This window comes from Condylura cristata, unplaced genomic scaffold, assembly GCF_000260355.1.
Source record: "Condylura cristata isolate star-nosed mole 26May11 unplaced genomic scaffold, ConCri1.0 scaffold00008, whole genome shotgun sequence".
Lineage (NCBI taxonomy): Eukaryota > Metazoa > Chordata > Mammalia > Eulipotyphla > Talpidae > Condylura > Condylura cristata.
In genome coordinates, this window is record NW_004567109.1 from 33300844 (window position 1) to 33327305 (window position 26462).

A 26462-nucleotide genomic window follows, 5' to 3' on the forward strand; every position below is an offset into this window, starting at 1 on the left:
GAAATGCACGGGACTATGGTGGTGGCACAGGGGTGATTTGGTGATGGGAAACCCGTGGGGATTACAATTGAGATGAAAAAAAAATGTGCAAAATGATGTAAAAATAAACTTTTTAATAAAAAAAAAAGAATAAAGAGCAAATTAATGGCTACATTTATTAGTATCTATTTTTTGCCAGGATTTGTGCCAGAAACTGAAGGCAGAAAAATGGGAACTATAATAAAGACTGGAGAAGACAGTATACACATTAGGGATACCAGTAGTTTTCTCCCGTTTTTCCTCTCCATCCACTGACCCATCTTATCCCTTTCTTTCCTTAGTCTGCTACACTAATTTCCCATAAAGGATGAGAGATGACAGGACCACAAGTAGACATAAATTCCAAGGGAATCAAACCAACTTCTGCAGATAGAATGGAAAATAAAAGATCTAAAAATACAATAACGCACTATTAAGTCTAAACTAAAGGTCATGGACTTGATGATATGGTGGCAATTTTCCTTTTAATTTTATTTGAAGGTCATCACACAGAAAGCCAGTCTGTAATGTTTATAAGAACAGAGACTCTGCCTACTTTTTTTATGGCAGTATTTCCAGTACTAATACACACTCTGCTTGGTCATAACTTTTCCATACTGTGAAGCTACTACCCAGTGGTAGGAACACAATAGGGACTTACGCTTAAAAGGACACCATGAAAGGGAAGACAGTGATGTACTACATGGTACGCAAATGGTGATTTCCTAGTTGAAGGTACAAATTTTTTCCATCAGTTTTTCATAGCTGTAGATTCTTTGATTTGTAAGTTGAAGGAAATAAAAGCAAAAATAGGTTGCAGTTGTTTTGTTGAAAACTTACGATAAGAGCCATCTGGGCTAATTTCATCACTTATAACCAGGCAGGTTATCTGGGAATAAGGTAAAGGATTGTTGCGATTATAAGGACTAATAATCATTCCAATGAACTTTGCACCACCTCTGGAGAAGTAACTCTACAATTAAAAGAAAAATGTAATTAGCTTCAACTACATACACCTCAAAGTCAGTACTTACATACCAATTTTTAAATATCTACTGGTGAAAAGAACAAAATGATGTTAGAACTTTCACATTTAAATAGCAACCAAAAGAAATGTTGAGTATTGTCATCCCAGACTAAATTTTTCAGGTTAAAATATGTTTAAGCCAATCTAAAATGACCCCTAAAAAGATATCCTGGCCTGCAAAACTCTGTATTTGCTATGAATATATTTATTACCCTTCAGCTATCTTGACCAATATGGTAATAATTTACAAACAACTGCCTATAGCAAAACATTCACATATCAAACATACAACTTTCTTTCTAGTAAGGCAAAATATGCATTATGGTTCTGATTTATTTCAATAATAGCCACTCCCTGTTCTACTTGCCTACATCACTTTTTAAAGGCCCTGGAGTAATCATTATGGTTACTTTGATAGCTTGTTAGTATTAAACAAAACAGTTGATTTTTTAAATGTTTAAATAACTATTGTTATTGTAATCAGGGAAAAATGCAAATTATTTCAAAGTTCCAGATGCAATACTTTGCTAGAAAAGTTAAAAAGTATATATAATAGAGAGCAAAGAGGGGGAGAGACAACAACTGTTTGCAGAATACATACATGTAATACCTATGAACACACCTGGTATTTGGCTTGAGTGTCAATATCTCGTAAGGAAGGATTAGGATCAAAGGCAGGATGAGAATGATACCATCCAATGACACTATAGCCTCTTATAGCCAAGGTTTCCGAGGCCTGTGTTTGTGAGACAGGATCCATCTCACACTGTAGTCCTGTACTCAGACTGTTACATGGTTCTGCAGCAAAAACCTATAAAGGATTAATCCTTACATGATACCAAAATCCTGTTAATTCTATTAACTTAATGCTTTAGTTTTCTCATATATAGACACAGAAACTTCTCAAAGCCCACCCTTTTAACTGACTATATGACAGGAAGCCAGTAAGCTAGTAAGCTAGAAACTTACAAATAAGCTAGGAACTCAGAATCTATTTTCTCACTCAAACAAGGTTGTAAGAATTGTTGATTTTCCAGGTCAGTTCATATAATACTTGTGCAAATATACTCTTTGAATCCTTCTATTATTTACAGTAATAATTTCAACAGAATGAAGCGTAACAAGGTTCAATTTATGGTCAGCACATGCTCCTTTGTCTTAGAAATTGTAACATTTATTGGTAAAGGCAATGAGACAGCAAGGCCTCACCTTAATTTATGGAACTTTAAGTCACTTTTGGGATCACCTTTCTACATTTGAACATTTTTATCATATCTAGGCAAAATCAATATTTTAATTATAGTCACTGAAATAACATGGAACAGGAATAAGTAATTTTTAAAAATGTTTGAAGAAAAAACTTACTTCAACTATTTTATCAACTTCTGAGTATCTTCCTCCTAACAGACCAATCACTTCTGCCATAGAAACATGAGCATGCTAAAAGAAATACAAAACATATTGAGACCCACAAACAAACTCACCTGAGTAAAAAATCAGAATAAAACACACTTATCATAGGAAGTCATTCACAAGCATGGCAAATATGCTTTTGTAAAATAAGACAGCACAGTCGAGGAACTAGATGCTAGACCCACTGTACAGGGACTTGAGAGTTCAGATCTACTGACTGGTAGTTGAGAACTTTGAACCAAACATTCAAAGACTCTAAGATGCCATTTGCTCTCCCTATTTGGAGAAGGTATTATAAAGATACAAAGTAAAAATAATTTTTGGTCCTCCTATAGAAAAACTCCATGAACAAACACACAACTATTGGAAGTCTCAGTAGTTTAGTGCAGAAACGGAACCTCCAAATCAGGAGTTGTGCTTTGTTGCAGCTATCTAGAAGGTAGCAGACAAAGGATACTGGGAAATGAAAATAGGGTTAATGATGATAAACAGTCTGCAAAAACTCACATTAATTTATTTTCTCTAAAATATGGAAACATGCAATTGTTTGGCTTTTCTCCAAAAGAAAAGACTTATTTTTAGATTCCTTGTAAAAGAGGATAGTTAAGATCCAAAATACAGGTCTTCCATACTTTTCTCTTATGCCTGCAATAAAAATACACAAGAATAGAAATCAGAATAACTAAGTAAACACAATAGATTATCCTTACCAAATCCATTATTAAAAGTGCTTCTGAAGCTACTTTCACCTGAAATGGTTCCTGAAATATAAAAAAAAAAAGGGGGGGGGGAGTATAAAAATAGAGATTTTTGTTCTCCCTCACTTAACTGTCCACCCTTTTCTCCTGTATCTACCACACCAAAGTGTCATTACCAATTACCATTCAAAACCCTAACAGGGAGAAAACTCCCTCTCATTTTCCATCTGTATCATTCTTCTAACCCTTAATATATCCCACCTATGCCAATTCTTCACATACATAGGCCTCAGGAATGTATATAAAGAAGAAATATTTCATGTCTGACAGGAAGGTATTTTTCATGGTCATTCAGTGATGCATAAGTAGTACCTGCTTTTCTTCACTGAAAAAATTACAAGGTATCAGCTGGAAGGGATCAAATGAGCTGAAAAAGAAAAAAAAAAATCCATTTCTAATATGAACTCACTAACAGAATTAGGAAAGTAACCTTTACTTAAAATCTAGGTATATGCATCAATCCAAACCTAAATTCTTTAGAATGAGAAAAACACTAAACAAGGAGAATCTCTTAGACATTCTCCCACAACCCTTTTGAAAGAAGCACTCTTCTTTTGGATTTGATAAAAAAGGACTTTTGAAAGAAAGTAACTTTTATCTTAATTTCTTTTTTAACTGTAAAAACATTTAACTATGAATGGTTAGTGAGTGCCCTACATTGTTTCAAAAAAGTAATGAAAATGTTTAACTACTCCCCTGAAGGAAGGGGAAAAAATTTGATGGAGTTTTTTCGAAAATATTTGTCATTACAAAATGTATCCAGCACAGATTTTAAATTTAACAAATAATTGCTAAATGAATAAATGATAAGAGTTCTACCAAAGAAGTTAATGTATGAAGAAAGGTTTATGACACACTTAAAAACAAAAAAGTAAACAAAAACAAAAACAAGAGATGGGGAGGGGGCACCTAAGCCACTTGAGATATAAAGCGTGTGTCAATCAGAGAGTGAATATTAAAAAGGGCTGGTGAAGAACAGAAGTATGAGCAATGTGTTAAGAAAAATAAAAGGGGTTCTTAAGGCTATGTTCATAGAACAAAAAACAAACAAGGAATATGTTCATGTTAATGGAAATTAAAAGGAACAGGACTATTTAGTTCCTGTTGTAACCAAAACGGCTCCAGAAGAGACTTTTGAACAAGGTAGTCCTACAATAGTACTTGGTGTATATAGCACAGGCACTCAAATAACATCTGTTGAATGAAATAAGATCTTTAAATTAAAAAGTACTTAATTCAAATAAACTAAAGGCCAGACAGATGAGAAAATACAGATAAAATATAGTAAGAAATACAACAGAAAACAGAAAGGAACATGATATAAACCCAATGTTAACATTTTTTGAGGACATACATAGAATGAGAAAATTAATGCAAGATTAGAAATAGGTAATCAATGAGCTTGTTTTCAAAAACATATATAAAAGCAGATTTTGGAAGCAGAATAAGTAAATGTTTAATTTTAGGAAAATTCTAGAGTTGAGTAGTGAGCCTTCAGTAAGTGAACACCACCCAAAGATAGAAACTCCTTTCATTTCATGAGGTACTTATTCATAATACCTAGGGAGCTGAATGATTACCTGTCATAAATAAGGCCCTTTTACAACATAGGTTGGATCCTATATTCATTGTACCTGACAAATTTAAAACTTTTGCTTACGATCTCCCAAACTGATAATCAATGAAACAACACATTTCACAAATTTTAGCTCCATTTCTTACGGAATTTCTCTGCACACTTTCTAACTACCTGTAGTTAGTTAAAAAAAAAAAAAAATCACATTTATCAATATGTACTATACCTTTTTGTTGATCTTGGCACTTTTGAAGATTTAACAGGTTTGCATTTTTCCTCTTCTCCTCTTCTTGCCAGCTCCTCAGCAGAGAGATGCTAAAGTATAAAACACCCATTGATCAGAGTCCACAGACAACTGAGAGGTAGAATTAATAAAAATATTCCTTTAAAGTCATATTTGGTGGCATGTGAGAACAAGACAGACTAAGCTGGTGTGGAAGTGTCTTTTTTCTAACAGAGAATGCTGAATAATCTATAAATTTCCAAAATACCCAGCCACAACAAACTTAAAATTTACCTTTTCTGCTAACTTGAATATTTCAATTAATGAGAATAGTCACCAGGTTCAAAATCTTAGAAGCACCTAATCTTTCCTATTATTTCCTAATTTTAGTTAACCTTATTCCGCTGTGTTGAATTTTCTTTCACAATTGAAACAAAGTACGATGACAAAGAGCACAGATTCTGGAAGGAAAATGCCTAGTATTGGTGTTCACTAGCTGAGAGATTATGGGTAAGTTAGTAAGAGTTTCTATGTGTCTATCTTCATCTTTAAAATGGAAACAACAATATTAATATTAATAATGTTATGGTGTTACCATGAAAATTAAATGAGTTAATATGTATATAAAATACTAACAATAGTGTTTAGCACTTAGTAAGCACATATCTAATTGTATGTATTTTTCTTTGCATTTCTACTACCAATCTTATATTCTACCCAAATGTACTTTTTCCAGAATATGTCTTATACTTTCTCACATCTGTATCTTCATTTGTTTTTTTCTTAGTCTGGAATGCCCTTATTTAGCTTTTTACATTTTTGGATTCTCCTATTCATCCTACATAACTCAAATAAAAGATCATATGAGAAACCATCTATGATCACTCTTTGGGATGATCTTTTATTTCTTGGGACAAATCACATGGAACTTAACCACAGGTTTTATCTTTCCTACTAGAAATGTAAGTTCCTTCTAGGCAGAAAACATATTTTACTAATTGTTGTGCTCAGAATACTGCTCGGGTATGAGGTTGGGAGCAGGGAGTAGAGGAGAGAGAAAGAAGATAGTATGTACTGAGTAGTGGGTACAAGCAAGGCTTTTGAATACCTAATACTAAGACCTTCACACATTTTTCTTTCACTTATTTCATTTAATGCTTGCAATAAATTTTTAGGGAGATATTATTATCCACCTGAGATGTTGTTAGGTTATATAGTTGTTCAAGGTAACAAAGCCAGCTTTTTCACAAATATGTGTATGTATACACACATTCATTGCTTATGTTTCCTTTTAGGGCCATAGTTTTTAATAGTAGCAATAATGCTTCATTATTTGTAATTTATACCTAATGTTGGGACAATATTTTAACTGGTATATCAGAGTATCATTCAGTAAAATTTTACTGAATTGAAATGGGTATACCAATTTCCTGGCACCTGGCAGATGTTCTTGAAAACCACAATGTAAAGACAATCAATGTTCGGAAAATGAGAAAAAAGACTGAATTTAACTGCATCACTAGTGCTTGCTATTCTTTTGTTTACTTTGATTCCCAAACAACAACAAAAAAAGATTAACATAGGATGAGATGTAAGCACACATATACACACACACAAGACCAGTATGTATGAAACTAAGATATTAAAACACATATTGGTGAAACCTTTACTAATAAGCAGTTTGAAAAAGCGAAAATTACCTCAAATGTTTGTCCTTCTAAGTCTTTTGCATCACACCAATTTCCCCATGGGTCTCTGACTCTACGTCTTCTTGTGCGCTGTGATGGAATTAAAATAAAACGAAAGATAGCAAGATTAACTCTGAAGAAAGCATAGTACATTGATACACCAAACCAAAATAGTAATTCCTAAAAATTTCTTTACTAGAAGATTATAACCCCTGATTGCTATATCTGACTAACTTTATGTTCAATAGTTAGCATCCATTCAAAAATAAATCAATGATGATTTTCTGTATTTGATGTGGATTTCTTTTTTAATTTTCAGCTTTATTATTTGGGAGCTAAAATATAGGACAAAAATATTTTTAAGATCAAAAAAGAACCTCAATAAGAAAATGATTTTCCTTTCAACCACCTGTGGTAGACTTGTAAGAATATACAACAAAAGATACAAGACTGGTAATTACATCTCAGCCTTAAAAAGGAAAAAACTGCTGAGTTAACACCAAAAGTAAAAACTGTTAAGTTGGTCAACTGAATTCTTAATACTAGGTTGTGCAAACCTCAATCCTGAAGCCTTTAAAACGGCTGCTAGATGTCATTACATGAACAGCACCATCTCCAGCACCTGTATTTGAAAGATCCTTTTTAAATAAATCTAAGCAGAAGTGGTTTCTACCACTTCTGAATACTGAGAAAGAAACCTACACTATCATCCTCACTGTTTTCATGTTACTTACCCATCATCAGATTGGCTTATATTATCAATAAAAACAAAAGAATCACTATATGACTGCCTCTTGAAAGACTTGTTAACTCACCTTTTTAACTACAATTCCTAAACTTTAAAATATGTCAAACTCACTAACCTCAAGTATTAAAAAATGAAGGCTAAAGTGTTTTTAATAGCTATTCCAAAAAGCTGAATCTCATGGCAAGAATTTTAAACAATAAACAAAGTGTTAAAAAAAAAACAACACTTTACTGTATAATACTTTTAAAAGATACATTAGATTTAGAAATAAAAACCAAGTAGTCTAAGACTACTTTAGCAAAACATACTTCTATATAGTTTACCAGTGAATTCTGAGTTTTTGTTTCTTCCTTTTGCCTTATAGCTCCACCTTATGAGGGTGTCAACAACTAGGAGTGATCATTTAGTAAGAAAGAAGACCGCTTACCACAGATTGTAGGCGCTGGGCAAGTTGGTAAGCTTCTACTGTATCTTTTCTGTCTCTGATTCGTACTTTATCAACTGGTTGTGGCCTGTTATAGATGGCCTGTTCTATTGGAATTCAGGAAAAACAAAACAATCTATTAGTTTATGAAACTAATTTGTTAAGTAAGAAGATACGATTACACTGATTATAAACTGTAAGCTAATTTCTAAGTTTCTTTATACCCAAACTTCTATGATTTTCTACAACCTACACTGGATGTACTAGTTGGCAGAGCTTACAATGAAAGCAATGGTATTATTATAAGGAAAAATGTATAAAATGGGACATTCAGGAAGTAAACTAATATGTTGAATTTTTGATTTAATGAGTGCTAAGCTCACTTTCTAACTTTGTCATCTAATACCGAAAACATGACTTCATTTTCTTGTTAGTGACTAAGCAAACTGTGGCACTTAAGTCTCCTTCAAATGCCAGTCCCAACATACAGTGCTTTGGGCAAACAGACACCCACTACAGGTTTAGACCTTAGGGCAGACTGTAAGTTCTAGCTCTACCTATAATGAAGTTACTTGACGACAAGTTTCCTGGTTACGTTTCTTTTCAGATACAAAATATAGAACATAGTTTTCTCAAACCATGGATACAAGGTCTTAAGTATCTTACAATTTTTATCTGTAAATATCATTTCCTCAACTACAAATGTAAGAAAACTAGGGCGAGAAATTTTCTTTCATGAAAAATACTCTGGCATTTCTTACATTTTTATGTAGAAATTCATAAATTATTTCCCTTATTCAAATGTTGCCAGAATATTTTTAGCATTATTATATTTTTCTTTTACCTGACAAAGAATTTCACTCTTAAATTATTTCAACTACTTATACCACATACTTTTCCTTTAAAATCACACAATCAATTTCACTGTAGGTCCTCAAAAACTGGTCTCACAAAACCATCAAAAATTGGTTTCACAATCTCTATACTACATTTATTCTATAACGTAGCATCTGAATTCTGTATCAGTTCTTAAAATGTACTGACTGCTAACCATCAAAGAAATTAGTGGATGCTGAAAGGATAAAAATATTGGATAAAAGGTGTTTTGGTTTTTTATTTTTACCACATCCAAAATTGATTGCTCCTATCAACTCGAGGTATGTATGAATCCGTCCAATACAATTAACATCACCACAGTTCTTCAGGCCAGGACGTACTGAGGTCTTATTTAAGTATTTCGGTTTGCATAGCTCCCTAGTTAAGAGATGGAAATACAATTATTTTGGACAAATATAAACATGATAAAAGATCTGGGGAAAACTTTTAATATTTGAAATATCTTAAAGATTTACCACTTCTCAATATTTAAATGTGTAGCAAATACAATGCTAATAGATGATACCCAAGTGTAGTGTTTTTCCAAAATAACAAACATTTAAATGATGCAAAATATAAAAGTACAGTGTGATTTCTATAAGTATTATTTCTGCCCCAATATTAAATTCAATAGGTTCTAGTTATTTCAAGATTGTGAAATAAGATGCTTATTATCTACAAATGCAGATTCAAGAATGAATCTCTGATGTTGACAATACATCATATACAGTATTAGACTTTGCCAATTTTTAACATATTACTTAGGTTCATCTGTTTTTGTGTGGCTGGACAGTACCTCTTAATTATAAGCTCTTATAATGCTTAAAACTTTATATTCTTATCACTATGCTAATAAATATTAAGTGGAAAACAGAAGCATTAAAGAGGATACCAAAGAAATCATGAAATACTGAAACTATGAAAGAAGAAATTGAAAGAAGTAAGAAATTCTAAAAAATGATGTTTACTGAGTACACTTACTGCAACACGCTAGATGGTACAATACAAACTTTAAAAGAACTTAATAGTAGCAACAAATTATTGAATACTTATGCCAGATGCTGCACTATGAGCTACATATTGATTCCTGCAATATAGCGACATTTAATAAAAACTATCAATCTATAATCAGTCTTGTCTTCATACTTCAAAGTGCATGCTAAACTAGGGAAAACACTCTCTTCTAGTACAGTAGTGTTTTCTGTATCTTCCTATTATTGTTCTAAGAAGCTGCTTTTGAGGGTAATCACTTATTATTTATTCCAGGGCCAAACACTACTAATGAATATTTACATGAGTTAAGATAAGAGCCCATGATAATGTTCCGAACTTGCAAAAAAAGTTTCACTAATACGTCGTGTGTCTTGGCTACCAAAATATATTAGTCTGTTAAAGCTCCCTTTATCACCAGCAACATAAAATACTAAATTCTACATGTTTGATTAAAATACTATAGAGTATAATAAATTTTAAAACAGCATCTGAAGTACAATACTTTCTTACCACTGATCCAAAATGTAGTTTCTAATTTTCAAATATCGTTCAGGTGTTTTAGCTTGGCGACCCTCAAAAAACTCAGGAATTGCTTGTTTTTCTTCTTCTTGAATGATATTTCTATCTATTTCTATTTCTTGTTCTGGTGGCTTAAGTTCTTCTTCCTCATGGTTCTCTTCTTCCACTTGGCAGGATGAATGAGAAAACATTTCATTATCACTCAAGTCTTTCTGAACTTCACAAAGCTCTGGAGAAGGCAACTGGCTGGCATCATTTCCATCTTGCTTGTCACAGTTTTCTACCAGTATATCAGATGTCTGATTATTTAACTCAATTGACTTTTTGTCAGTGGGAACCTGTTTTTCAACACAAAATGTAATTCCTGAACTTGAAAGGGTTTCCATTTCACTATGCTGTACATTCTGAAGGTATTCCTTGGAAGATTTAGGGATGGGATGTTTCCAGTTGTCACAAGCAATGAATTCTCCTTCACTGGTCCTGTGCATTTTATTATTAGAAATTCCTTTTAAAAGATCACTACTAGGATTCTTCTGGGGTACTTGAGAGGTCAACTCATCTGTCTCATCTGTGATGTCTACTTCTTCATCATCAGATAACTTCTCAATTTTTATAGCATTCAGGTTGGGATCAGCATGTCCCCTTAAACTTGATGGTGTCCATGACTTTGTCCCCACAACTTCATTTTTAACGTGAAGATCACTGCTGCTCTTCTGACTTGGTGTTTCTTTCTCTGGACCATCTAATTTTACCTTAAGAACAAGAATGAAGTCCTCACAGTATTAAGATTCAATTAATGATGCGCGCACGCACACACAGAGAAATACAATGCTACATCATCGGTGTATTATATTTTTATTTTGCATTTATTTTTTTAAATGTCTATAACTCACCTTAAAAGTGACAGGTCACCATTTCAAATTTCCACAAATGATTCATTCAAAGCTTGGTGTTTTTTATTAATCAAAATAATAGTGAGTTGCATAGAAATATTACATATTTTTTGATATTAAATTCAAAATTTCATCTTAATTCAGAACACCCATAAAGAATGAACCAGGGCCCTTCCTGTGACACATCAGGTTAGAACACAGAACTGCAAGCTAGCCACAGCCACTTCAGTGGGTTTTCGATCCTCCTGCCCTGTAGGTGATCCATATGGCACAGCAGACCTTTCCTGACCTGCCCGCTGCTCCCCTCAGCAGTTTATTTCATCAGTTGGCCTGTTCTGCTCCCCACTCTGTCTCTGGTGAAGACTTTCACTGCCCCTGCACCTCTGGCCTGTACCCAGTTCTGTATACATAAGTAAACATTAAAAAAAAAAAAAACAAAAAACAAAGAATGAACCTTTAACTGCCATACTAAAAGTATTTTTTAGGATATTAAAATATTTTAATAGACTATCAGACTATCTGATGCCTAAACGAATATCATATTTTATAATGTTAAACTACATCCTTTATTTAAAGGAATCTATCGCATGTATCTTAGAAAATTAAAATCATCTTTAATTTAAAAATAATGACAGAAACAGTATCTTTTTGCAGATTCATTAAATGTAGCTCCATAGTTTATAATTTTTTTTTTTTAAGATTTATTTATTTATTCATACAGAACTGGGGTATAGGCCAGAGATGCAGAGGGTGAGAGGATTCACCAGGGACAGAGTGAGGAGCAGAACAGACAGATCAACAAAGTACATTGCTGAGGGGAGCAGCGGGTGAGTTAGGAGAGGTCTGCCACGCCATATGGATCTCCTCCCGGGGCAGGCAGGGATTGAACTCATGAGGAAGTGGCTTAACTTCTTAGTGCAGTGCTTTAAGAGCTGCGCCACCAGGGAGGGCCCATAGTTTATAATTTAAGGTGTGCAATTTTCTTCTCTATTTGTAATTGTAAGTAGCTGATAATGTAGCAAGGGAAAATCACTAAATACATGTGACTTGATATAAAATCTTCACATATGGCGCTTTAGAGATATCTTATTCATAGCTGATAAACTCACAAACAGGAGTTTTGAGTATATAAGAAATTACTTATAGATACTGTATCACAACAGAATCCCAAGATCATGTATTTGGGGCTAACTGGCTTACTATGTAAAGAACCAGAGTGTAGCAGGTTGAAAAAGAGGATTTGTGCATATAGTCTAAAACAACTTTTAAAATTCCTTGCTAATATTTAAGTCTGTTTTACCTTATGAATTTAGATAATATTTTGCATTATAATTCATAATAATGTTTTAATATTAAAAATGTCCTTCCCACCTCTAGTCTTACAAAAAACTGACATGAGAAGCATGGGGGTAAAAGTAACTTAAATTGAACTTTTTTCTGTCCTGTAACACCTCAACCTTGGGGTAAGTTGCCATGAAAGTGCCTTTGCTTGGTTAAAAGATTACTGACATATGATGCATCCGCTCCTTCACTTACTACATATTCCCAAAGGCCATTAAATTAGATAAATCTTGTATACAAGTAAATCCATCAAAACACCAAATTTTACCTACTATATTTCCAAGTTTTTTAATTATATTCCAGAGTTTAAATGGAACATTTTAAGGATATAGACTATTAAAGTATTCTGATAATTCTTCAAAACTGTAAAAGTATCACTGTTATTAAACAGATTTCAGAATCATGCTAGTATTCATGGTCCCTGATAATTCTTAAAAACTTTCTCTAATATAAATATTTAGATATAAAAAGTATTTTACAAACAACAATAAAACACAGCCTTTTCTCTTTGAAATACTCCTTTCTTTATAGGCTAACCCTGAGCAATTAGTATTTTCTCCATCTACTTAACATAAGAAATTAAGTGGAATAATAACATAATACCTATTTAATAGCAACGCTTAAACTACTGAAGATATGTTTTGAGATATGTATATATTTTAAAGATAAATGTATGTATTTTGGAGATATGTATTTTAAAAGATAAACATCTGGATAATAATGGGTATAAAATAGTTTCACTGTAAATATGTTTACACTTCAATATCTAAATTAAAGAACTATTTCTGCTCACTAGTTTTATTTACTATAAATGCCATAATTACTAAGATTGTAATTACATTTATATTTTGCTTACCTTATTTTTGAAGTACTGTCTGGCATAACTCTTCACTTGTAGAACAGTGCGACTTCCAATTAGTTTTGCAATTTTGGTCCACCTTCGGCCAAATTTAGCCTGTTATCAAAGTGGAAAAAAAACAGCTTTTGATTAATTTACTCATTAATTATTAATTATTCCAAGTAACTGCCATTTAAAAAAATCCATCTTATTTATTTTCTAACACACACAATGAGGCCTCTTACATAGCTGAAAGTCAAAACTCACATTCTTTTGGAATCTGGAATTTTGCAAACTGACCAGGACAATATACAAATTAGTTTTTTTTTTTAAAAAAATAACACTAGCTATCTAAAAGAAGATCTCTCACTTCCATTACTTATCCATATATATTTACATTGTTCTCTATGTTACAAATCTTAAGATGATGTTTTAAAATCATGTGTCTGAAATGGATGTACATTACATTTTCCATTTATAAAAGCAACTGGAAATGTTTGACACTAACGACACAATAATATTTTTAGTCCAGATTCCTTCTCTTACAATATACACTACATGCACCACAGAAGATATTTCTACTTTAAACAGGTATCACAATGAACTGATTTAAAAGACTGACTCACAACTGAAATGACTTGCAACTAGTATCTCCCTATAACTCACTATAGTCAAAGGTTATACCTGTTAATATTGAAGTTGTGGAGGAAAAAATGACAATCTGAGGAGTATCTCTGTGTTTTTAAGTACAAAAATGAATATACATAATTTGAAAGAGAAAAGATTTTTTACCTGTTAAGTCTACTGTTTGATACTAAATCTTTACAGCTATGTCCAACTTTTACTTCACAATGAACAACAACTATAATTCTTTTTAGAATTCTTAAAACTATTTTGGGGGAAAAAAGAGCCCCAACTCAGGAAAGCTGACACAAGGGGCCAGGTTTACAGGCATTTAGTAATAAATCACCTAAGACCTGAGTTATCTGATAAACCTTAATTAAACACTATCTCAGGTATTCAGACATTTAGGTAATCCTATGGATATCAGATATTCAGGTAATGTTATGGATAACTGTAAAACTCAAAAAACTAATAGTGAATATAAGTTAACTATTTAAGTGTTCTTAATGCCTCGGTGAGATCAACTAAAACTTAGTTAGCCTCACAGTGGGACAAAGAAAAATAGGTAACTTGGCAGCATGGTATACTTTTGCACACAAGAGAGATCTGCATAATGTGTGACCAGTTAGGCTTGTGAAGGTTTGCCTTTACAAAACTGGGGAAGCAAAGAGAGGAGCAAAGAAAGCGTTCACAATTTCAAATTTAATTTTAGTGACCTAGTATGAGTTAAAACAGAATTATCTTACATTACACTAAAATATCCTCACTTTAACTATAAAAGAGCTATAGCTGAGATCACTATAATTAAAGAAATTTCTAGTCTTTATAAATTAATTTAACCATATAATTTTATCAATATTTGCTTCTAGAATTATTTTCTATGAATTAAAATTGCTCTATTTACCAGCTCTTGTTCAAACAGTTCTCTGACTAAGAATGGAAAGAAGAAAATCGCAGTCTCACACAGTTTCCTCAAATCGGAAGAATTAAAAAGCAAACTACACTAGTGATTAAAAAAGTTAAAAACAAGTTCCATCTTTTTGGTAGTAAGTTTAAAACACCTGTTTAGGTATATAAACAAATAATGATATAGGTATACAGATAAATACATTTGCTTATATAAAAACAAAATACCTCTTGGAAAGGATACATAAAACAGATACATAAAACACTTGCTATCTCAGGCAAAGAGAACTGAACACTGAGATAAAAATGAGAGGGAGACTTAACAGCCTATTACAGTATATTACAGTAGATGCCTTTTGAGTCATGCAAATGCGGTTCTTCTAAATATCATAAATGTCACTAAATTTTACAAACCTAAAATTTCACAATTTGTATATATGTATGTGTGTGTTGAGTGTGTGTATTGGGGGGAGAGAGAGAGAGAGAAAGATCTGGGCTGTGATAAGGGTAAAACTCCAAAGTTGTCAGTTATCTTATACAAATGACTAATTAAGGTCAGAAAACTGAAAAACCAATATAAAACCATCAACAGTTCAGGGGAAAAAATCAAGAAAAGATAAACCTTTAATATAGTTTGTGTATTTGTATAACATCACAGAATACACCAATGTCACAGTGATGACTACTTATAAAAAATACACATTTTCCACTATTTTTATAAAACAGTATTTCAATTAGCACTGATGACTCCTACATAAATGATCTATTTTGTATATATAGTTTACATAATTTCAAAATTACTGCAATATTAGGTAACATGCACCTTTAAGGAAAAGTTATAACCTACTGTTGATATTAAAGAAAAAGCCCCCAATATTTTGTTAGCGATTTCTTCTGTTAAGGGTATCTAATAATTAGAACTATTAGAAATTGCCATACTTATTTTTTCCATTATGTAGCTTATAGACTTAACTAAAATAGATGTCACTGAAACATTTATGCATTGAAATAAATTCACTAACATATTTTGATGAAATATTTAGATGCCAAATACCTGAATAAAAGAGGATTCAGCTGATCACCCAGTTTTAAATATATAGGATTTTCTTATGAGAAAAACCAGATAATTTTTTCTTTTAATTGGTATCAAATAAACATGACATGACATATAGCTCAATTTCCTGGGTTTTAATTACAACAAAAAAGTTTGACATCTAAAACACGGATCCAAATTTAATTTTAGTGATCTAGTATGAGGTAAAACAGAATTACCTTATATTACACTAAAACATCATCACTTTAACTATAAAAAAGCTATAGTTGAGATCACTATAATTAAAGAAATTTCTAGTCTTTATAAATTAATTTAACCATATAATTTTATCAATATTTGCTTCTAGAATTATTTTCTATGAATTAAAAATTGCTCTATTTACCAGCCCTTGTTCAAACAGCTCTTTTTCTTCTATCGTCCACTTTACTGAGTAACTGGCTGGTTTTGTAGGAGAGTGTACCCTGAGGGGAAAAAAAGGAATGGCAAAAAAATTTCTGAAATGGAACATTCTGTATTTATGAAGCTAAAGGTTACAGACAGCCATGGGCTGAAATCAATACTTTGAGTCCAAGAGTTGAAGAAGGCTCCAGTCTCTACCTGGGTGGGAGACAGACTTGGGGTGGGGGAACAGATTTATACTACCTTCTATACTTATCTAGCTCAGGGTGACTGGAGTCCCAAAAGACATAATCTTTAGATCTGAGTGAAAGTAACACTAAAAGACACTAAAGGAAGGCAATCAAGGAACAGACATTAATACCTTTCCAAATCCTGAAAGGCATGTAAAAGTTTAAGTTGGTTCCAGAAATAACATTTCTTTGATACATCCATCTAACCATATACATATTAAGCCAAAAAAAAAATTAAAAACAAAACAAAAATGTTATGCTTACTGTTTAAGAAGCCAAATTAAACAGTCTTGAAACTCACTAATTTAATTCAAGCAAGGCATTAATCTTCACATGAACTTCATTTTTTGGTTGTTGATTTAGCAAAATGTAAAAGTTAAAAATCTGCTCAGGGCTCAGGTTTGTGGCAATTGCAAATCAGAAAATATAACCTTTTTTTTTTTTTAAAGATTTATTTATTTATTTGTGCATACAGAACTGGGGTACAGGCCAGAGGCTCAGGGGCGGTGAGAGGCTTCACCAGAGACAGAGTGGGGAGCAGAACAGGCAGATCTACGAAGTACACTGCTGAGGGGAGCAGCGGGCGGGTCAGGAGAGGTCTGGATCGCCATGTGGTCTCCTCCGGGGCAGGCGGCAGGCGGGAATCAAACTCATGCGGAAGTGGCTTCAGATTCTCAGTACTGTGCTTTAACCCGCTGCGCCACCAGGGAGGGCCCAGAAAATATAACTTTTTAAGGAACCCCATAAACTTGTAATTTTGAAAACTATATAGGGCCTCCCCAGTGGCCTAGGGTTTAAGTCTCAACATTATCACCACTCTTGCCTGAGTCTGATCCCTGCCAATGGGAGCTAAGCCACACATGAACAGCAGACCTCTTCTGTCTCATCCACTGTCCCTCATCAGTTTATTTCAGTTAATCTGCCTTTTCTGCTCCCCAACCTGCTGCTAGTGAATCTTCTCTCTCTGCCCTCATTCCCTGCACCTCTAGACTACCCCAATTCTTTTACACACAAAAAGCTCCCCAAAACATTAATACTTATAACATCAAATTTTCTTCTAGTGTAGGGAAAGCATATTATATAAACTTAGTTTCTGAAACACACAAATACAAATTCTATTTAAAATGACTGAAAATTAACTGGTAGGGCAACAGAAATTTTATCAATTCCTAAAAGATAGTACATTTTAAAAATTTTACCACAAAGCCATCTTTTCCATAATCTGATGGAACTGCAGGGTCATGAAAGAAATTCTTACAAATAAATGACACCATAAAATTATGTTGTGGCATTCTAACATATGAACAAAAAATTTTGATTTTTATAGTTCTGTACTTATGCTTTTCCATAGTTCAATATTATATTTTTGTTTCATTCTCCCCAGTTTTTGCTAATTAAAAAGGTTTTAAAATATAAAACGTAAATACATACATGATTTTTGCTGTTTTCTGTAGACTGCACCACATGAAAAAAAGAAAACAAGGAAGCTTGTGACGAAGTTTAAAAAAATGTAATTCAAATGTTCAAAAGTAGTTTAAAATTGATCTTACCTTTTCATATATTTTTTATCATTTTCCCTTTGATCAAGCCAGAATTTTTCTGGAAGTGACTTTTTAGATAAATAATACCTGTACAATTAAGGAAATTTTCAATAACAGTCATAACTTTTATATAACTTATGTAAGTAGGCAATCATCTACTCATGAAATGAACACAAATTTCACTTAAACCAATTCCTCTCTAGTTCTTTAAATTATAACAAAACTTAAGACAGAAATGTTTATACCTGACAGCACTGTTAATATATTCAATATTACATGTGGATTCACACATCACAGTGCCCCCTCAAAATGTGTGCTACACAGACACTAATTTCTTAATTTCTTATCTTCCCTGTTAGAAGTTGGCTGAAAGAATATTCTCAATGTTTTATACAAATCTTTTTTCCTAAAACATATGGAAAATATAACATGAATTTGATTGTTTACAGTAGTTTGGAAGTATCTGTTTTCATATTTCTAAAGGTAATAGAATTTATACTCAAAGTATAAATATTTTGAGTATAGAATCTATACTCAAAAATAACACTTAGATCAAATCTACCAAGGAATATGCTTCTCAAACTTATAAAAACCAGTCTACACCAATATTCTTATTAATCTGACATTTCTGTCACAACTAATGACTGTATACTATGTATATCTTATCATATCATATACTGTGCTAGGTGGTGCTAAGTGCTAAGGACAGACACAAGAAAATGTTATCCCTGCCCTCTAAGAACTCACATAGCTCTCAGTAATATGATCATTATTTCTGCTTCCAAAGCTGGAAGTGAACAAGTGACTGCTTAAATGTACCTTAATCCAGAATTGTACTGTTCCAATACCAACATCCACATGTACAACCACGGAGTAATTAAAATGTGGTTAGCACAAACTAAGATGCACTGTGGGTTTTAAATACGCATTGATTGCAAACATTTTGTATAAAACAAATACAAAATATGTCATCAAAAATAAAACTTCATAACTTATTTTGTTCAATTTCCTCATTTTACATATAAGAAAGCTGAATCCCAAAGAAGCTAAATTGCCAGCATCCCATACAGAAGGAAAAAAGGGGCCTGCAGCTGAACCAAGGATAAGGTATCACAGCTTCTGGGGGAAAAATATTCATCCTATAATATTTGTTTTGTGCATTTAACATAGCATCCTCCCACATAACACCTGCAAACTAGTGGAATAAAAATAAGAACTTTATTATATTGTATTCCACATCCTTGAACAAATTAACATCACTGAGTTTTAGCTTATATAACTAAAAGTAGAAGTGTGGGTTAAATAAATGATCTTAGACTTGAACTAAAGCTTGATGTTTAAAATACTGTAATTCCTACTCACTATTCAGACAGTATAAAGGATTGGCTGAGAACAGAAACTCAAAAATATTGAACCATAACTCAGACTTAGTAGTAAAATAGAAGCAGAGGAATAAAATCCTGCTTTAAGTCTTGACAGACAACATACTATGGAGTAGCAGTCTGGGGCCAAATAAAGTCAATCTAGTAACTTACTCTTTTTTTGCATTTATAGATTTATAATCCTGAACTTTTTACTTTCCTTATAATTATTAAGGATACTCTTCTTCCAACAACATTTTCTCAATGACAGCTCTGTTCTCTTCACTGATGGTGCTATCCAAAGTCCAAGGCTATTAAAAAAAAGAGAATAGTATATTTTTGTTTTATTTCCAGTCTCTGAAATTATTATTTGTGTTTTGTTAAATGAAAACACATAATAATCAAAATCCAGATAATAGCTACAATTTACTTAAAACATAAACATATCCTTGATTCCCACAATAACACTAAGATGTCACTACTAATTCAGAGATGTCTCTATAGCACTGCTAGAGTTTTAAGTGGAAAAGCAAAGAGCTAGAACTTTGAGTTTGTTGGATTCCAAGGCTCAGGTTCTCACTCACAATAAAGTAGTAATGGCTATTATGGGTAAACCGCTATTAGACATCAGGAATTTTGTCATTTACCGATTCCTAACACTCACATTTACTCCACCTCTCCACCCCCCAAGTGATAATCTCTTTGAATGACCACACTCATTTTCAACTCGAAACTTAGAACTTTTCAGTTCAGGTCCCTTCTCCAGGCTCTAGACTTTTAAATATAATTGCCCACGCAAAATCCCACTTAGGTATCTACTAAGTTTCTCATCCTAACATATTTAAAACAGAACTCGCCATCAAATATCCTTACCTGCTCCTCCCTCTGCTTTCCCAACTCTGTAAATGCCATTACTTGTCATCCAGTTATTCTAGCTTAAAGCCTGGCATCATCCTGGGTTTTCTCTTCTCTTCTCTTCAATCCCCAATCTAATCTACTAAGCAGTTCTACCTCCACAATGTAATCCAAAACTGGTCACTCCTACCCATTCTGTCACAACTTCAGGCCAATTTATCATCAAATTTTGCTTGGATGACTACAAATGTTTCTAACCAGGTCTTTCTAATTCTACCCTGGCTTCATACAAGTATAACAGAGCTTTCATTTACTTTTCCAAACTTGTCACAGCATCTATCCCTCTGTTCCCACTACATTCCAGACGAGCTACTCAGGAATTTTATGCTGCAATTCCTTTGGCAAAGAATATTTTCTCCTCAACTCATCACATATTTACTCCTTTCTTTCTTTTACTTTTCAAGTTACATGTCACTTTGAGATTTTCTTATTGACAACTTTACCTAAAGCAGGTTCCCTATCCTGTTACTCTTAGTACCTTGCTTATACACTTCATCTTATATAACTTATCTGTATACTTCTTCATTTCCTGATTCCCCAAGAACAAAGACTAATTTAGAATAGAAAGACGTTTATTTGGAGCAGGACCACCTTTATTTTGGTTATACCTGTTTTCCTCAAACCTGTATACCTGGTATAAGTACTTAGCTATTTAGCTACCAAATGAAGACATGAACTCTGTATTTAGACCAAAGAGACTTAAGTTCACAAATCTGTTAAGTGGTAGAGAAAAGATATGTATCTAAATCTGGCGGTTCCAAAGTATTTCCTAATAGGCCATCTTTCCAATTTAAAAGAAGACTGAGTTTCTTCTCTTTTGTTTTTATAGTAAGAAAAATGTTTCAATATTTACCTGTGACTGCTGAGAACCAGAACCAAAAATAAAGGTACTTTGGGCAATAAATAATAACTTAAAGCATAAGGCATTTTCATAAAATACTCACAATGAGGCCATTTTCAGTTTTCCATGATGAATCAAGATAGTGATCTTGTAAAACAGATACTGAATTTTCATCACTTCTGTAATAATTAAGAAATTGGGAATGAAAGTGATATATCATTAATGGTTATAATTTATGAAGTATATAGAGTTACAGATATTAAGCAAGTATTAGTTTCTTCTCTTTTTAAAAGATTTATTTATTTATTAGTACAGAACTGGGGTACAGGTCAGAGATGCGGAGGGTGAGAGGATTCACCAGAGACAGAGTGGGGTGCAGAACAGGAAGATCCACGAAGTACACTGCTGAGGGGAGCAGCAGGCGGTCAGGAGAGGTCTGCCACGCCATGTGGTCACCTCTGGGGCAGGCGGGAATCGAACTCATGCGGAAGTGGCTTAAGCTTCTTAGTGCTGTGCTTGAACCTGCTGCGCCACCAGGGAGAGCCAGTTCCCTTCTCTTTTTAATACATATTTAATATTGCAGAGATGTCGACGTTCTACTATCTCCACTGTCTGTGAACAATATAGTGGGTTCTAAATCATTCCTGTCTCAACTGGCAAACATTAAGACTGAGAGTTCACTATGCTTCCCCAGAATAAACAACTTCATAAGAAAAAACTAACATCCTCTGTGTCCATAAGCCAATACTTCAGATTTCTTTTGATACGTATTTTTAAAATTCTTTTTTTTTGGGTGAGTATTCTTATATATACAGTAATTCAACTTTATAACATATTCCTTTGGCTATATCTAAAGCATAAAAGCCATCAATTGCACTACCCTGAAAATGAAGGAAAATAAGGATAGAAGAACTAAAATACTTAAAGGATAATACAAATAAGAGATAAGAAAATGCAACATTTTAATGACTCATATAATTAAAAAAATTGAATTACTTGGGGGCTTTTCTATGCCTAAAGGTACTGAACTTTGTTAATTCTCTTGCTCCTTTTAGTAAGAACTCTGCAGTAACAATGTTCACCTCATATGCAAAAAAACCTCAAGTTCTGAGAGGCCCAGTCTATCATAAGTAAATTTAGTATCTGCTTTTATATGTTCTGAATTTATAGTTTCCTACTTAAGTTACTTGACTTAAATTCTATAGTCCAAACTGCAAAAACTTATATATATAGGTTTATACTTTTGAATCTTCAATTAGTCCTACAATGTAATAAACTGTGGGGTTATCAGGCTAAAAGCCATAATTTCTCTCAACCACTGATGGCAAAAAAGATTTTGACATTTTTATTTGATAGAGGCTACCAGAAATACTAAATAAAGAACTGAGACTTGTACTAGCAGAAAGAAATCTTTATTCAATTAACTAGGTTTCCAAGAGTACACAGGATGGGCTAGTATAACCAAGTGAACTGCAGAAATATTTCTACATAGTGTTCCTTAGTATGGATTAGCAACATACATACCTTTGATGCATGAATCTGGATAACTAAATCACCACAGGCACTACATATCAATATAAGCCAACCTGGGCTCACCTTTCCTGTCAAAACTGCCAGTCTCCACAGCTTCCTATCTTACTCAATGGTATCTCCAGTTGCTCATGCCAGAAATTTGAGCCTGCCCTTTCAGGATACTCTCCCCCACCCCCAATACCCCACAAACACAAAACACACTTAATTTGTTGCCAATCTTGTTGCTTCTCCCTTTTCCAAATCAAGTCCTTCTACTATATTCACACTGACATTTGAGGTCCTGTAGTTTCATAACTTACGGTTTTCCTGGGTAAGTATAGAGATAAAAGCTAACAAGCTAACTAACCTACCCCCTTTATGTTTTTCTAATTACCTCCATTTAGGATATATCAAAGGATTACTTTCTCATTCAATAAAAACATTAGTTCTGCTGAGCAAGGACTTGGCTTTGAAAACTTCTATATATGTAAGGTTTGACATTTAAAAGCTAATCAGTATTTGTTGAATAACTGAATGATGTAGATCGGCAAGAATCACACAGGTTTCTAGGAGTTAAGCAATAAGGATTTTATCTTAAAATCATTTGATGATGGAACTAACATGATCTTATCTGAATGCAAGGAAGAATGCTATAACCTCAGGAAAGAGTAGAAAGAGGACAAATAAAGGAGCAATTAAGAACAAATAATTGAATAAGCAATAGGGACAGGAAACTAACTTAGATCTGAGGATCAGCAACATGAATAGAAGTATTATTTTTAAAGAATACTTAGAATAAACAAATCCTAAATGACTGATAGGATAAAATGAATGGATGGAGAGAGGTAAGGAAAAAGGATAGAATCTAGGTCTGTATCTTGGGTGACTGCATGGACAGTGCCACTTACTGAACTAGAGAACTTGGAGCAACAGGTTTGCTGGGGAAAATTTATAAGCTGAGACTGAGGTGTCTGCAGTAACATCCAAGTACAGACAGATTACAGTTGGAAAATAGATTCTAGAGCTCAGGAGAGAGATATGGGTGATGACAGATTTGAGAAACAGCATGTGTTAGGTGGTATTTATAAAACTGCCATTTTTATAGGTAAAAATGATCAAACACTGGCAAAATTTCATATGGTCCAACCTAACAGATGGAAATTTAAGTCCTGAGAGGTAGTACCACTCGGGACCGTATGTGCTACTAACAGTCATGACAAAATCCCTTGGAATGCTATGATTTAAAGAATAAGCAGAAGAAAAGGCAGATGACAGGGAGTGGTAGAAGTAAAAGGGAAACTAATTTCAAGGCCATCTTCTAGTTCTGGTACTGAGAACTTAGTAAGTACTTGCTTTAAAAGTGTGCTTTAAAATAACCTTCAAGGGTGTCCACGATTGTTGTAATATGTAACTACATACTTCAGGAAGCACCAGTTACATTAAAACCTAAAGAGCTCAACACTAGGGAGCAACATTCACCAAATTAAAACATTAATCTGTTCATCCAAAATAAAACGTTAATGATGTTCTTTGGAGTTGTATAAGGCAATGGTTCTGACCATCAGGAACTGATAACCTTGGTGAACCTGACTGAGATTAACATGATCACAGGTATAACCACAGACCTAAGGCTCAAGGAGAATAGGAAAGGGAAGAAAGAAAAATTATACACAATTAGGAAAATTAACAACAACCTATGAAAAGGGATAGAGCCAATGCTTTCAGGTGATGTGTAGTATTACCAACACCAATTTATTTCCCTCTGGACTGCAGGTAAGTATTCCTTCCCACTTATCACATAGACTTGTGGAAAAAGTAAATTATATAATCATAAATTATATGATCTTGCATGATTCATGCAAAAGTATCATGCAAAAGTAGTTGGTCAAAATTAACATCATCTAAAACGTTAACAATGATTGCTATTACAGGCTTTGTACTCTCTATGTGGCTTTTGGAAACTTTACCTCAAGGAACTATTTGAGTTACTCCTCACATTCTTACAGTGCTTCAGAGTTTAGAACTCTAAACCCACACCTTCGTCCCTCCAAAGACAGGCTTGGTACTCTTTTTCATAATTTAAAGACGACTCGATAAAACTGCCATTTTATAGGTCAAAATGGTCCCAAATTGGCAATTTCACATGGTTCAAACGAACAGAGCTCTAATGGACTTGTTCATAGCTGTAAGTAACACAGTCCTCTGAATTTAGGACTGCGCTCTTTTGTTCCTAAACAGTCTAGCCCTCCTCCATTACTAAAAGGTGATTCTGGAAGTACATTTTAAAAGTGGTATACAACAATTTCTTGCTCAGAAAGCAGTAAGTCAAAGAACTAGATCTCTTAAGCTGGAGGTTGTTCTTCAAAACCACACTGGCTTTGCTGAATTGGTATAAATAAATCGTGCTCCCTCACTGGTTCCTAACAACACCCTGGAGAGCAACAGATTATAAAATTAAACATTTACAGATCACCTACTTATATGCTAAAGTAAATCCATAATTATTTCATTTCATCCTCCCAACCACCATATGAAATACACTTCACGATTCCCAGTTTATACATGAACTGTCTGATGTGAGGCTTTGACAAGCTAAGTAAATGTCTGGTACAAGCTGACACTGACATCTGGCAGGGGCAGCCAACACCTGAGAACCAAGAACTGTCCAACTCTAAAGTCCTGTCCTTTTACTTTCAGCTGAGTTGCCTTTCAAAGCTGTTCACAATTGTACATAGGTGGAAGATTACATCTGTGGCAAGTAGCGTAGACACAACTCGCCCAAGGTCACAAGGCTTGCGGGCGAGATCCCGGAGCTGCGGTCCCGTCCAGGAGCCGCCCTATTTCTAGTTATTGAGTGGCAGGGACGGGGTTGGGGCGGATTCTGGGATGGAAGTAACGGAAGGACTCTAATTGCTACAGACTGTAATATGCTAGGTGAAATCGGCACCCTCACAGCACCCAGGCAAAGGTGAAAGAGGCCTAAGACACCAGCCCGGATACCCGCCAGCTGGGCTGAGGACCTAGCCGGCAGACTAGATGCGCGCGACACCTCCCAGGCCGCCTAAAGATCCTGGCCCCGAGAACAGGCTTCCGCTCCCTGGCTACCTGCCCGACCTGCGTCCGTTCCCGGGTAAGCTCCTCACATAAAAATCCCTCCCCGTCCCAGGGAGACTCAGTGTCCACGCCTCACCCAGACTGTGCCGCCGCGGGCACCACGTCCCCTTCGATATCTACATCCGCCTCTTCAGCCGCCATGATGGGACCTGACCCCATCCGTCCTCCCGACAGATCCCGCGAGAGGTGGAAGGCTCGGGGGCGGGGCTGAAACGTCGCGGGGCGGGATTGAGGCCTTGTCCGGCCCGTCCCGGGGCGGGGAGGCGGGGCTTCCGGAGGAACGTAGCCCTCCCCGGAGTGGGGAGGGCTCCGTCGGGTTTTAGTAGGTGTGTAAAGCCCGGGCAAGTGACCCGCTTTGGACTGCGGGGGAGGACTTGCTCTTGGGCAAATGCTTTGGAGCTTCAGTCTCTCATTTGTGAAACGAGGATAATAGTACATATACTTCTGGAATACCGAGAAGGTCAGGTCAGACCTACTTTGAACTGCGAGTATAGCAACAGAGGAGGACATTAACCTGCTGATTCTTTTTCTCACTTTCCTCCTCTCCCTTTTTCCCTCCCTCTCTCTTCCAACCTCCTCCCCTTTGAGAAAGGAACTTATACAATCTGCTCAGCAACTTCTATTTTTTTT

General features: G+C 34.3%; 1 protein-coding gene across 1 annotated transcript in view; it reads right to left on the reverse strand.

The window, feature by feature from the left end:
- Positions 1-25973, reverse strand: part of MYSM1 (Myb-like, SWIRM and MPN domains 1) — a 34225-nt gene extending 8252 nt beyond the window's left edge. The window contains exons 1-17 of the mRNA XM_004679505.2: positions 25909-25973; positions 21310-21385; positions 19691-19761; positions 18099-18176; positions 17980-18003; positions 16302-16380; positions 13354-13452; positions 10255-11015; positions 8999-9129; positions 7879-7982; positions 6716-6793; positions 5019-5107; positions 3529-3583; positions 3169-3219; positions 2411-2485; positions 1668-1856; positions 859-991 (exon numbers count right to left, since the gene is read on the reverse strand). Coding sequence (XP_004679562.1) covers positions 859-991; positions 1668-1856; positions 2411-2485; positions 3169-3219; positions 3529-3583; positions 5019-5107; positions 6716-6793; positions 7879-7982; positions 8999-9129; positions 10255-11015; positions 13354-13452; positions 16302-16380; positions 17980-18003; positions 18099-18176; positions 19691-19761; positions 21310-21385; positions 25909-25973 — 2158 coding nt within the window. The remainder of the gene's footprint in view (positions 1-858; positions 992-1667; positions 1857-2410; positions 2486-3168; positions 3220-3528; positions 3584-5018; positions 5108-6715; positions 6794-7878; positions 7983-8998; positions 9130-10254; positions 11016-13353; positions 13453-16301; positions 16381-17979; positions 18004-18098; positions 18177-19690; positions 19762-21309; positions 21386-25908) is intronic.
- Positions 25974-26462: the final 489 nt, after the last annotated feature.